The sequence below is a fragment of the Zootoca vivipara genome, chromosome 1 (genome assembly GCF_963506605.1).
Source record: "Zootoca vivipara chromosome 1, rZooViv1.1, whole genome shotgun sequence".
NCBI classification, from domain to species: Eukaryota; Metazoa; Chordata; class Lepidosauria; order Squamata; family Lacertidae; genus Zootoca; species Zootoca vivipara.
This window is the reverse complement of record NC_083276.1, coordinates 127832373-127846195: the sequence shown is the minus strand read 5'-3', so window position 1 is coordinate 127846195 and position 13823 is coordinate 127832373. Positions and strand designations below refer to the sequence as shown.

Here is a 13823-nt window from a genome sequence, read left to right as displayed (position 1 = left end):
AGCTACATAACACTCATTCTCAAAAGTGTCCAGAAATTCATTTAGAGTTAGCTGGCACGGTTATATTCTGGAACAGCAGATTTTCATGCAATGCTACAGTCAAAACGTCCCTACAGTAGTTTTTCCCCCCCTCTGGTTTTGTATTCTAATTTTAATATTAATATTGTAATGGCATATTAAACCATCATAGATTTATGTTGACATTTTTTCAGTGTTCCTGTCTCTGTCGCATGAGTTTTCAGAAACAATATCTTTAGGTTAAATCCAATCAGCTGAGCACTTTTACATCATACCAACGATTTCAGTGACAGAATAAAAGCATGTCTTTCAATCTTTTCCTAAATGTAATGGTTAACGGTGGCCAGATCTTTATGTTAAAAAAAAATATTTTGGGTAATATAGTAAGGATGATTTTTGCAAACAAGGAATGATTGGTCTGAGTGTTTATTATTGATGCTCTTACTTTTTATGTTCTAAGATTCTCAAAATGTGCTCAATACGATGTACAAACACCATCAATGAATATGCATGCACACGAAAGCTCATACCAAAATAAAAACTTAGTTGGTCTTTAAGGTGCTACTGAAGGAATTTTTTTATTTTACTTCGACCCAGACCAACACGGCTACCTACCTGTAACCTATACTCAGACTGTAACCCATTTTAAAGGAGAACCCCTAAGCTTCCAGGAAGGGTGTCTGGAAGGTCATTAGATACTGCAGACCTCCCTTTCCATAGACAGTAATTCCCCCAGTGAGGTGGTGATAAGTTCTGCCACCATTACTGAACTGCCCTCAGTTTTCAAGGGATTTGTTGTTGTTGTTTAGTCGTTTAGTCATGTCTGACTCTTCGTGACCCCATGGACAATAGCATGCCAGGCACTCCTGTCTTGCACTGCCTCCCACAGTTTGGTCAAACTCATGTTCGTAGTTTCGAGAACACTGTCCAAGCATCTCATCCTCTGTCGTCCCCTTCTCCTTGTGCCCTCAATCTTTCCCAACATCAGGGTCTTTTCCAGGAAGTCTTCTCTTCTCATGAGGTGGCCAAAGTATTGGTGCCTCAGCTTCAGGATCTGTCCTTCCAGTGAGCACTCAGGGCTGATTTCCTTCAGAATGGATAGGTTTGATCTTCTTGCAGTCCATGGGACTCTCAAGAGTCTCCTCCAGCACCATAATTCAGGGATAAGGAGGACAAAAAAGGATAGTGTAGATCAGGGTGGATTGGGAGAGGCTATAGATCTGTCATATCTGAAGCACCATCATTCCCAAGACAGGTTCTTAAACTGGGAGGGGGGGAACCAGGGTCGGTGCATCCTGTTTCGCCGCCTGAGGCAAAAGTGTCATCACGATTCTGCCACCACCCCTGCAGCCTCCACCTCCCTCAACTCAGGCGTCAAAGAATAAATGAATATTTCCATAGAATCCTAGAGTTGGAAAGGACCCAAAGAGTCATCTAGCCCAAGCCGCTGCAAAACAAGGAATAACAGCTAAAGAATCCATGACCTCTGTTTGAGAACCTCCAAGGGAGGAGAGCCCACCTCCTTTGTTCCCCTGTCGAACAGCTCTTACTGTCAGAAAGTTCTTCCTGGTGTTTATTCGGGATCTTCTTCCTTGTATTTTGGGTCTTTCCCTCCAGAGCAGCTTTTGGTTCAAAATAGCAAAGAGTCCTTTGACTCCTTTAAGATTACCAAACGGCTTGTGGCAAATAATTGTGGTCTCTAGGCCTTTCAAGATTACATTAATATACGGGTGTGGCTCTCCCTTGGGTTTTGTTTGAATCAATACAGTCAGTGTCATAGCTGCCAAGTTTTCCCTTTTCTCGCGAGGAAGCCTATTCAGCATGAGGGGAAATCCCTTAAAAAAGGGGATAACTTGGCAGCTATGGTCAGTGTGAAACAACAAAGTGTGACACAAGGAACACAGTAGGTTTTTTGTTTTTAATTAAGCACATACATGCACACATCCAGGAAAGGTCACAGTTTACTGTTGCAGAGCCTGACTCTGGCTGTAAGGTGGGCATGATTTGTGTGACTGGGGCTCTTCTCCCTTAGAGAGACCTCTGTCTTATGCATGCTGAGATACAAGTGGTTTTTATTTTTACTTCTGTGCAGTTGACGCATTTGTCAGCATGCATTTGGGAGACGCACCCAGTGGCATGACTTTAATTGTACCAGCCAGTGCCTGAAGATGAAAAGCATAGTACAGTGGTGCCTCGCAAGACGAATTTAATTTGTTCCACGAGTCAATTCGTTTTGCGAAAAATTCGTCTTGCAAATTGCGGTTTCCCACAGGAATGCATTGAAATTTCTTTTTTTGCCCATAGGAACGCATTAATTAAATTTCAATGCATTCCTATGGGAAACCGCGATTCGCAAGACGAATTTTTCGCAAAACGAAATCGTCTTGCGAGAGTCACCATCAGATCGCAAAACGCTTTCGTCTTGCGAAAAATTCGTCTTGCAGGGCATTCGTTTTGCGAGGTACCACTGTATTCTCTTCTTTTCTGTATTTGGGAAGCCAGTGCAAACTCCCTTTCCTATTGCCCCCCACCAAAAAAAAAATCTCATGGAAGTTACACATGCAGAACCAATAAGTTGGGTAGCTACTTACAAACTTATTAAAGAAACAGAATTCCCAGGCTTCATAATTAAATCAAGATAAAAACAAGCACCAACCTCCAGTTTAACAAAGAAAACAACATTTGGGAAACGTTAGTTTCAACCAAGTACCATTGAAAGGAATGAAATGGGAGTTAGCTGCAAAGAACTCCAACGCATTTTAACGGGGTGTAAATTCACAACGGGTTTATGCACTTACAGGCAGTCTTTTTCCAGGAGAAACAACTTCAAATGCAATTAAAGACAAAAACCGAAACGGCAACAGTATTTGTTTAAAGGGAGAAAAGAGGGACAGATGAAGAAATCAACTGTACAGCTCTAGAAGAGTTTTGCCTTCATTGTTAAATGTCCAGTAATCCTTCCGTGTGAAGCAGACCTGCTCTTGTGCACATGGATTCTTATAAAGTTTTCTTTCAGTTCTTTCTTCTTCCATAGAGGAGTCATCTGAATTTGTGAAAAGATGCCTAGATGTTGGGAGGGAAAGCAACATAAACATGTATTTCTGATGCACCTGGAAAATTGTACTTTTCCTGACATTACCATGTTGTTTCAGGTTTAATTCCATCCCATGAACTTTATTTGATATGATAGCTAATTTATAACAAGACTGTGGGAATCGACGAATGAGTTCTGCCAGCGGAAACCCTGCACGAGGACTTCAACTTGTGCTGTGATGCTTCCTCCTTCCCTTCCCTGAGCCCTCCAAAATTGGCTTGGGGGTAGGGAAGACTGGGCGAAACCTTGGAACAGAGTGCAGGGGGTGGACTGGGGAACATTGCGTCTGGCAAGTCAAAATGCTTGCACTTATGGGACAATCAGAGGAGGGTGATGTTTAATCCCTCCCAACGAACATACTTCAGATCTTCCTGATCATGAGATCAAATGTTGCATGTGGTAAAATAAACCAGAATGAATGAAACAGCTGCTCCTCACGTTTGGATTTGGATTTGATACCCCGCTTTATCACTACCCGAAGGAGTCTCAAAGCTGCTAGCATTCTCTTTTCCCTTCCTCCCCCCCAACAAACACTCTGTGAGGTGAGTGAGGCTGAGAGACTTCAGAGAAGTGTGACTAGCCCAAGGTCACCCAGCAGCTGCATGTGGAGGAGCGGAGACGCGAACCAAGTTCCCTAGATTACCAGTCTACCACTCTTAACCACTACACCACGCTGGCTCTCTGCAAACTTACATGGTGTGCGAGTGATTAACATTAATTGTCGGCAATTTAACAGGAATAAGTGGGGAAGTACAGCACTTAATTTAAATTAAGCATTTCATGCCTGTGGCTGCAAGTTAGTTTAATTAACAAGTGTTAACAGGTATTTAATCTCTGTTAAAGTAATTTGCATGGTAAATGAACACGGACTGGAATATCCCTCACCTGTACACTTCCCTGGGCACTGGATGAACTTGACACACACAACATTCAGGGGACCACTAAAGCTACAGTGAATTAATCAATCAGTTGAGTAAGGAAAGAATCGGGACAAAATATCAAATCTAACTAAGCATGAGATTGGGGGGAGAAAAAGCTCAATAGGTCTTCCTAACACTTTCGTTGTGTCATGGTTTCTTACTTTTTGAAATATGGCAACTTTAACCTATCCAAATAAACATTTTGCACAGCTCTAGCCATTGTGAAGCTCAGATGAAATGAAGATGCTCCTGCTATAATGGTTACCCTGCTTAAGAATCAGCAGTTTGCTTCATTTTAATAAGATGCCAGATAATATTTCTCTCTGTGTTGTGTGGCCCATCAATTTTTCTTTTTCATCAGTTAATCATGGAAGTGGATGTTTCTGTTAAATTAGCATGGGCTGACTGCGTAGTGAAACGAAAGCCTAGCTGAAATTTAGATAGCCTGGTTTATTTCCTTCTCATTTAGGAGCTAGCAAAACTGTGGCCCTTGTTAAGGTTGCAGCTTTTTTAAATAAAAAAATTCATGATTATATTTTAGTTCACAGAGTCCATGATTTAACACTCAGGCTGAATAACACCATTATTTTACGGTTCCCATTTGCTCAAACACCTGCCATTATTCACATTTCACTGACAGAGATCTGAGACTGAGGAATAATGTACGGTAGTTGTGATTCTGGCTCTCTCCCAACCATAATTAATATTAATACCTTGGAAGTCAGTTTTGTACCTTGGTTCCCGAATGGCTTGGCTCCCGAATGCTGCAAACCCAGAAGCAAATGCTCTGGTTTGCAAACGTTTTTTGGAAGCTGAACATCTGTTTCAGCTGTTGGCATTGTTTCTGGGGCCAATCAGCCAATCGGAAGCTGCGCCTTGGTTTGCCAATGTTTTGGAAGTTGAACGGACTTCCAGAAAGGATTGAGGTCGGGAACCAAGGTACCACTGCATTTTGTGGCACTCAGCACCAGTTCTTAGATTTCCAAATATGCCCCCAGGTACAAAAAGATTGAGGACCCTGATTTGGTTTGTGTGGGAGCAAGCCCATGAAATGCTTCCTTTGCACCCTGACTAGGGTTGATAAAAGATCTAGACATTGCTGCTACCTTCCTGCACCCTGGATGCAGAGTACTAACCTTGCTTACTCAATATGAGCCAAGACGGGAGAGCTGCAGTTTGTCTCTGGGCTTTAGCCAACTGCCTTTTCCCTAAGCCGTGGGTTCTGGAGAGTACGCAGTCCATGTAGATATCCCAGAAGAGCTGTGCCAGGTGCCAAAACAAAGCCCCATGCTTCAAGTCCTCAGACGACTTCAGGAAGATCATAAAGTCCCAAAAGCCACTGACAGAGTCAGAAACACGCGGCTTCCTCATCTCCAGCAAGACAGCTGAGGAGGATTCCCAGCATTTGGGATCAGCTCGGCCAAGAGCCATGGGGTCCATCTGGCTATGGCAGAAGAAAGGCGTCACATGAAGCAAACCCACAATGAAAAGGAAGCGGGTGACTCTCATGTTGCGGAAAAGCTTTCTTGTGGCGCCAGAATCCATTGACTTTCTGGAACCTGTCAAGAGCAAAAAGAGCATAACAATCCCCAACCCGTCTTAAGAAAGTGCTATAGCTCCGTGCTAGAACATGCATTCTAGGATCAATGCCTGGCTCCTCTAGGTGGGTCTGGGAAAGACTTATGTGAAGTCCTAGAATCCAAAGGCACTCACTACAGAGGAACCAACGATCTGACACTGTATAAGGCACTTCCTCTGTTATAGCGGTCAGGACCTCAAAGGACCACTTCTTTCCATATGAACCTACCCGGACGCTGAGATCATCTTCTGAGGCCCTCCTTCAGGTGCCGCCTCCTTGAGAGGTCTGGAGGGTGGCAACATGAGAACGGGCCTTCTCTGCAGTGGCTCATCTGTGGAATGCTCTCCCCAGGGAAGTTCGCCTGGCGTCTTCATTACACATCTTTAGGCGCCAGGCAAAAATGTTACTTTTCAACCAGGCCTTTGATCTGTTTGACATCCTATACCCTTTTAAAATGTGGCTCTTTTCTGGGGTGTGTGTGTGTGTTATTGGGTTGTTGTTTTTATTCTGATTATATAAGTTGTGATCTTTTCTGTGAACCGCCCTAAGACCTCTGGGTATAGGGCAGTATATAAATAATCCATATATATATATATAAATGTAGAAAGTCCATTATTTGTACTTCCACACTTTTCTCCAAAACTGCTTGCCCGATCGGCCTCGAATTTGGCCACAACATCAGGTGTGCATGTGGGAGTGTTTCTATCCACATGCATTGACTAGGTGACATACCTAGGACAGGTAGAAACCTGGATTTCTGTCCAAAAAAGTGCGCCCTCCAGTGGACATCCAACATGCAAAGAACAAAAATACTGCCACAATCCCGCCCACTCCCCATCCAGCCCCACCACCCTGGGAGCCAGCCCTCCCCAGAGACCATGCCTCTGCCAGGGACCAGGCCACCCCAACAGTAGCCCACTCCCCAGGGACCCCCACCCACCACAGAGATCACGCCCCGTCCACGGATCAGGCTGCTTCACAACCTCTACCTACCCCAGAGATCCCACCGTCAGACTAGACCGAACGGAGGTAGGGCCTTGTCTAGGTGGGGGGGGGAATAAGGGGCAAGGATAGGTAAAGCCTTGCCATGGAGCAGACCGCTCAACCCATACCTACCCCAGAGATCGTGCCACCACCAGACCGCAAATAGGGGACAGGGATAGGCCAAGGCTTGCCTGGGTGGGGTGGGGTAGGGGGTTGAGTCCTATCAGTATAGTAATTCACTATGGGATCTCTTAGCATAAGACACCCTATGATTTTAACACTTTTGCTTTGCTTTCATTTTTGCAAATCTATGCCTTCTAATTTATTATTAGTTTTTGCACCTTGAGCATTAGAATAAAATCAAAATATATGTAATAACTGCATTTGAAACTCAGGTATATAAACAGCAGCGATTTCTGTGCATTACTCAAATATTAACATATATATATTTTAAAAAAACTTGTTTTCTCTCTCTCATAATAAGAAATATGGAATCTATAGTTGGCAAACTCTGTCTCATGACATGTTTATAATGCAGAATAATTGCATTCACAAGTTTACAGCTTGCCGTATTTCTAAATTTTAACATGAGTCTGACCTGGAATAAAATCTTGTGCATTCATATTGACGAATAAGTGTATTTGAATTCCTCATCTGGAACAATAAGAAGCCTCGACTCATTTTTATAAAGGCAACAATATTCCTGCTTCTAAATGCAAGAGAGATGCTTCAGCTTTGATTCATGCTCCTTGTATATACATACCAGTCTTTAAGGAACTTCACGCATAATCTCTATCTGATGAACAAGTATATTATGGATTATGAGCTATACTTTAGGTACAGGAAAACCCTTCATTGCCACCCCTTTCTTTTCCATTGCTTCCCCTGCCTTTGCTATCTCAGCTAATCAGGTTTACAAATATATTTGGTCCTTGTTAAATTGGAAGTTAAAGATGCAGAATTCCCTCTTTCTCCCCTCCTAATATTAAACTCGGGGTGAGTGTCACCAGGATCATACCCCAAACAACCCAATGATGACTGAGCATACTGAGCTGGCGTAGAATATAAGGTGAACTATAGAAAAGAAAAACAGATGGGGTGTGCCCTACTTGGAGGGAAGAACTGGCTGGAACCATGAAGAGGAACACTCCTTTGATGAAGCAGAAGACACCGCAAAATGTTGCTCCCGGTCTTACTAGTAACATCTCTACCTTAAGAGAGGAAGTTTAGTTTTTAAAGCTCAGGGGTGAAGTATGTTTTGCATTTCTTGCTGCCTGTTTCCTGCATCCCCCACTCCTCTCTCACAGTAGTGAAGGCTGCTTGAGACACCAGTAGCCCAGACTCCATCACTGTCTAACGTAGCGGATTGTGCCGCAACACACTACCCCCCCTGGAAACGAAATAGTCCTCCAGTACTTTGCTGATCAACAAATGTATTATGCCACAGGCTTTCATGAACTAGTTTTGATTTTCGCTTCAAGCTAGAATGTGGGTCAGATTTCCACTGGCCCTCGGCTCCCAAGCTCTCTTGCACACCTTGGAAGCTGCATGCAGACTCTACAGCTGCTAAAAAGAGCATCAAACTCTGACAGTGTAAACGCCACCTGCATGCCTGACTTCTAGGAGCTCTCCTTGGTGCTGAAGCCAACACAAGCTCTTGTGTTTTTCTTTCAATCTCTGCTCTGGAGGAAAAAAAAGACTTATAAGAGATCCACTTACCTCCCTGAATCTGGTGTGTGTGTGGGGGGGAGTCTCTTCTGGAGACTGAAATTGCACCCAGGGGAAGCCTCTGTTCCAACTTTGTCTCTCCTGAGAATTGGAAGGCAGTATTAGACTTATGCCCCCCACCTCCCCCCTTTATAAAGAAGTGGGAGTGGATAGCTTTTATTTGTCTTGCGTCAAAGCTCTGTGCAGAACCCCCCCTCCCCTTTCAGGTTCAGTACCTGAAGCAGATTGTTTCCTGGCCCTCCTACAGTTTACGGTTTATTTTGCAAGCACTTCAAAGGAAAATTGTTGTAGATTTCACTCGAGAAATAATGCAAAGACTCGGCTGAAACCCTGCAACCACCTGGTATTTCTCCACTCCCAGCAGCTGTTGCTAGTGGACAGCAGTAAAGAAAGGCAGTTAACCACCACCTAAATGGCCCAAGTTCAGAATTCTTTGGTCAAGTTTAATTATTAACAAAAATTACTATTTGCTCAGAACATTAAACCAAAACTAAGCATCCCTCTATCCCATTGGTTTCAAGGAGGGAGATTTAATCAGGCACATAACTCTCCCCTTTTAACCAATTAAACTAAAAAAAATGCTTAATTTTCACTGGATCGTGTTTCTTTTTGTCTTTCTTTGCATTATCTCATCAAGAACAGCATTTTGTGCTCTCCTGCAACAACCACATGTGGATGTCTGCTGTGCTGTAACTGACAACACAGAAAGGGACCTGTTGTCATTTTCCCTTAATGTCATCTCAAGGAAAAGCAGGATTGACATACTGCAGAGGTTCCCTGCATTTTTTTAAAAAACCCTACCCAAATCCTGCAAAACAAGGGCAACAAGTGGGGTGGAAATGGCCAAGAAGTCTACTATCTACCTCTAAAAAATATTTTAGATAGGTACAGTCCCATTGCCAAGGGCTTGGGGAACTTTGTATTTATATAGTGACCCAAAAGAGGAAAAACCATTTATGGAAAAACCAACATGCAAACTATACGAGGAAATTATAGAAGAGTTGTAGCTTGGGGAAGAGAAATCTTCTGAGAGAGAGAGTACTAGAAATGAAGAAAGATGACCGAAAGGTCCAGAAGAGGGGAAACAGTCTTGTTCTCCCTATTCCCAGATTTTGATTGTTACTGGCCTACAAGAGGAGTGGAAGACAATGGAGGAGCTAGGGGCCAGTGTAAATGTTGTAATCATACTGTGCTTATATAATAATACATCCATAAAATTTGAGAGCCATCCCAATGTTTCTAGACTTTGCATAATAGTTGCATTGACCTTGTGTACCCAAACAGTGTATTTCTCTAGTATACAGTGGTTCAAAGAAACTGGGTATAGCTCTCATATCTTACCAACAGTACAGCAAAGACATAGATTACATAGCCACCATACCTGCAGATTTGTGGTACTGAAGCAGGAGATGGGGAACATTGAAAGCAGGGTGCAAAGCCCATCATGCCATTTCTGGATGCAGGCTCCTCTGTTTGCATGTAGCAACGCCACATCTTTCGAAGGACCTTAAAAACAACATTGCAATGAAGGTGCCAGCAATTAACTGGATGTGACCTGAAGGCCAATGTCCCTCATTTTGGTCAGAGGAATTCTACAAGGTACTTTACAATTAATTGTAATGACACCCAGGAGCGTTTTAAGTGTATCGTTTGCAGTTTGCAAAAAGCACCACTTTGCAAATGAAGAAGTCAGCCCTTATTGCTGGGGCACTTGTTGAGAATTTCTGGCAAGGCAATAAAGGCAATAGGTCCTTTGTTCCATTCCTGCTTTCCCCATTAGTCTTCTTCATAGGTAATAAAAAGAGCCAATTTCGCGTTGCAACTCCATGAAGGAGGTGAGTCACCCTGTTTCAATGGATTCTCAAGAAAATCCCTGATTGGGGGCAGGTGGGAGAAAGTTAAGTGGAACCAAGGTAAAATCCATCACAGGAAGTGAGGAAAATAATTTGGTTTTTTTTTTAACCCACATACCAGCCAATCTGATCACTTTAAAGGGAGGGGGGTGGAAATTCACATTTTGTAAAGGAAGCATAAATTCTCCCCTCTGTTTCATTTTGTGCATATTCCAACTTGATAGGTAGGCTGGAATCTTATATACATTAGGGGTGGAGAAATTATTCTGGCTGCTGGGCCAGATCTCCCCTTCTTCTCCTGGGCCAAATTTGACGGGTGTGTCAATCACAATGGTGCCAGCTTTGAAGACCCCTGCAGTGTCCTGAAGCACTGCTGATCAGCTGGTTTGTCAGTGCTGATCAAAAAGCTGAAGACTCTTTTCCAATCAGCACGGTGCTCGCAAAGAGCCATGCTCGTCCCGTTCAACAATTAGCTTTTGGTTAGTCCTTCTAGACAATGATTCAATATTTCAACTCAAGACTAGTGTCTTTTTCTCTTATCAACATTGAGATGTCCACTATCCTGCAAACTTTCAGGTCTCCCAGGCCTGCTACTCTCTTTCTCTGGTTCCTGGGTGCTGCTGCTTTGGATACTTAAACAAGACTGGAATAAGCATGACTACTCCCAAGCCCTTCCAGGAGCACTGGAAGGACAGATCGTGAAGCTGAGGCTCCAATACTTTGGCCACCTCATGAGAAGAATCCTTGGAAAAGACCCTGATGTTGGGAAAGATTTGGAGATGGCTCACCTTCGGCTACAACTCTTCCCTTGGGGTTGTTGCTTCCTTGGGCCAGTTTTTTGGGGTCCTCCAGCAATACCACCATTTTTTCATGTTTCCTCCTTTCTCCTCAAAGGTTGATGGCTTCTTTTAGGAAGTCTTAGAAGAGCTTCCTTGTCACCTGCTGGCTCCAAGTAGAGTTTAGATCTCCCCCCCCCCAAAAAAAGATTTCATAACTCCAAGGATGGCACCTGGAAGAATCTAGAGCAACCAGGCATTGGTTGCTGCTGCCTCCACTTTCTGCATCACATTTGGAGTTCCTTCTCCAGAAGATGTTTCATAGTTTTTAAAAGCTAGCAGAGACTGGGGGGGGGGCAGAGAGATATGAAAGCCTAGCACAGAATAGGGGAGAGAGATGAGCCATGAGGCTTAGTCTAATATAGGGGTTGGGAACCTCAAGCCTGCAGGCTAGTATTATAATAATTAGCAGTATTAAATGTAGTTTTCTCCCAGGACTTGCCAAAGGGGATCAGGGGGGCAAGTACCTCCCTAAATAAGGAGCTCCCCCCTGTTGCTCCCCCTGCCCACTTCTGAACTCATCATAAGCATGTTACTCATATTGAATCACTGATCAGGTCGAGAAGTGGCGAGTGAAAAAATTATGTGCAGACATACAAATTCCACCTGAAAAGAATCACGGTGAGTTGAGGGAACAAATATTTGATGATCTTGGTGTGGAGGCTTTGTAAGCAAATGGGGGGTGGGGATCAGATAATACAGGCATACCTGTTGCATGTGGTCTTGATAACGTTTGAGAATCTTGTGTTCTATGTAGATTCTATGTAGAGAAGATTTCCAGGCAGGAAAGGGAGTCGGTTCCCAGCATATCTTCCTTTTTATTCTCCAAAGCAGAAGTCTCTCTGTTGGTATTATCTGCAACATTTCATGGCTACTTCTTTCAGGAAGTCTCCTTGTGTGTGTGTATCCTATTGACTCATACCAATATTCTCGTCTCCATGACTCTTTTATCTATAGTAGTTACTTTACATAACATCTTTTTAAACTTTGACAGCCACCCGAGTTCTCCTTGTGTTAACAGTGTGTATTACAAAACAATACAGTAATGGTTTTGTTTTGGTTGAATAGGTGGCCAAGTAGTAGTAATACTGTAATGGACTAGCTTGTGTCTAGCATAGCCATTTCTGCTTAAAGGCTCTCTTGTGTATCCCAACAGAGGTGTTGTCGTTGTAGATGCCCCTTATTCTTGTATGGGTGCATGCAGGTAAAAGGTAATGGTAAAGGACCCCTGGACGGTTAAGTCCAGTCAAAGGCGACTATGGGGTGGGTGGCAGCGCTCATCTTGCTTTCAGGCCAAGGGAGCCGATGTTTGTCCACAGACAGCTTTCTGGGGTCATGTAGCTAGCATGACTAAACCACTTCTGGCACAACAGGACACTGTGACGGAAACCAGAGCGCACGGAAAAGCCATTTACCTTCCCATTTATTACTTCCTTTGATCTAGATGCTATACTCCTATTGATGCAGCCCAGAATTGCATTGGCTTTTTTAGCTGCTGCATCACACTGTTGACTCATGTCAAGTTTGTGGTCTACCAAGACTCCTAGATCCTTTTCACATGTACTGCTCTCAAGCCAGGTGTCTCCCATCCTGTATTTGTGCCTTTCATTTGTTTTGCCCAAGTGTAGTACTTTACATTTCTCCTTGTTAAACTTCATATTGTTTGCTTTGGCCCAGTTGTCTAATCTGAAATTGTCTGCAAGGCCAGTGAGGAATCTGTTCGACCTTATGCTCTTGGCTGAGTTTGACATCCAACAAATATCAGGATCGTTTAAATCCCCCATTACTACTATCTCACTTCCTTTTGAATGCTTGGTCATCTGTTCCAGGAAGGCATCATCTGTGTCCTCAGTTTGGCTTGGGGATCTATAGTAAACTCTCACAATGAGATCACTGTTATTTTTCTCTCCCTTAATTTTGACCCAGATACTCTCAATTTGGCTTTGAAGTTTTAAATCCTGGATCTCTTCACAGGTATACACATCCCCGACATATAACGCTACTCCTCCTTTCTTTCCTGTTTGGTCTATTTCTCTGAAATAGATTGTATCCCTCCATTACTACATTCCAATCATGAGACTCATCCCACCAGGTTTCAGTGATGCCTATTATGTTATATTTAGTTTGCTGTACCAAGAGCTCAAGTTCATCTTGTTTATTTCCCATGCTCTGTGCATTAGTATACAGACATTGAAGACCATTGATCATTCCATGTCTCTTATTTAAGGATATTTTCCTCCCACCACTAGGTCTGCGTGCTGTTTGCTCCATTTGGTCCTTGACATTTGATGATTCCCTGTTGCCAACAACAGGGACTCCAACTTTCTATTGTTTCCCCAAGTACTAACGGTGATCACCGAGTGCTCAGGAAAACGAGATCAGATTGGAGTGATTGGGATCTTTAGCTAAATTGCACCAGGACGGGTGTGGACTCAAGCAGGCCTCTGGTTCGCCCTCCTCCCTCCTTGGTGTACATTATCCACCAAATCACAGGGTCAGACCATTAAGGCTGCTTCTTCTTACCAATGCAGCTCGAGCATATCATCACTATTATTGTTGAATGGAATTTCCGTCTCTCAAAAAAACCACACACGTCAAACTTTTTCCTGGGAGCCTTGGCTGTTCGCAGTTCCATGGGCACTATGTGTTTCCAGACATGTGAATGTGCTCCAAATGTTACAAGAAATATGGAACAGGTACAAATGAGAAACGCAGTGACCATCTTTTCTGCAATGTGTGAAATGACCCTGCAGAGGTACGAGTAATGCTAAGCTGCAGTCGTACTCTTATTTTTGATGTCTGATAGAAACC

At 43.4% G+C, this 13823-nt stretch overlaps 2 protein-coding genes across 2 annotated transcripts in view; one reads left to right on the top strand and one right to left on the bottom strand.

Annotated features, from left to right (window-relative positions):
- DYTN (dystrotelin) overlaps positions 1-4500 on the top strand; it is a 29809-nt gene extending 25309 nt beyond the window's left edge. Inside the window, exon 14 of the mRNA XM_060273366.1 lies at positions 3171-4500. The gene's annotated coding sequence lies outside the window, so the exon portion shown is untranslated. The remainder of the gene's footprint in view (positions 1-3170) is intronic.
- On the bottom strand, positions 2880-5625 carry FAM237A (family with sequence similarity 237 member A). Its single transcript, XM_035138121.2, has 2 exons — positions 5169-5625; positions 2880-3081 (listed from the first exon to the last, which is right to left on the bottom strand). The coding sequence occupies exons 1-2, from the start codon at positions 5611-5613 to the stop codon at positions 2936-2938; spliced, it is 591 nt and encodes a 196-aa protein (XP_034994012.2). The 5' UTR covers positions 5614-5625; the 3' UTR covers positions 2880-2935.
- Between the last annotated feature and the right edge of the window lie 8198 nt (positions 5626-13823).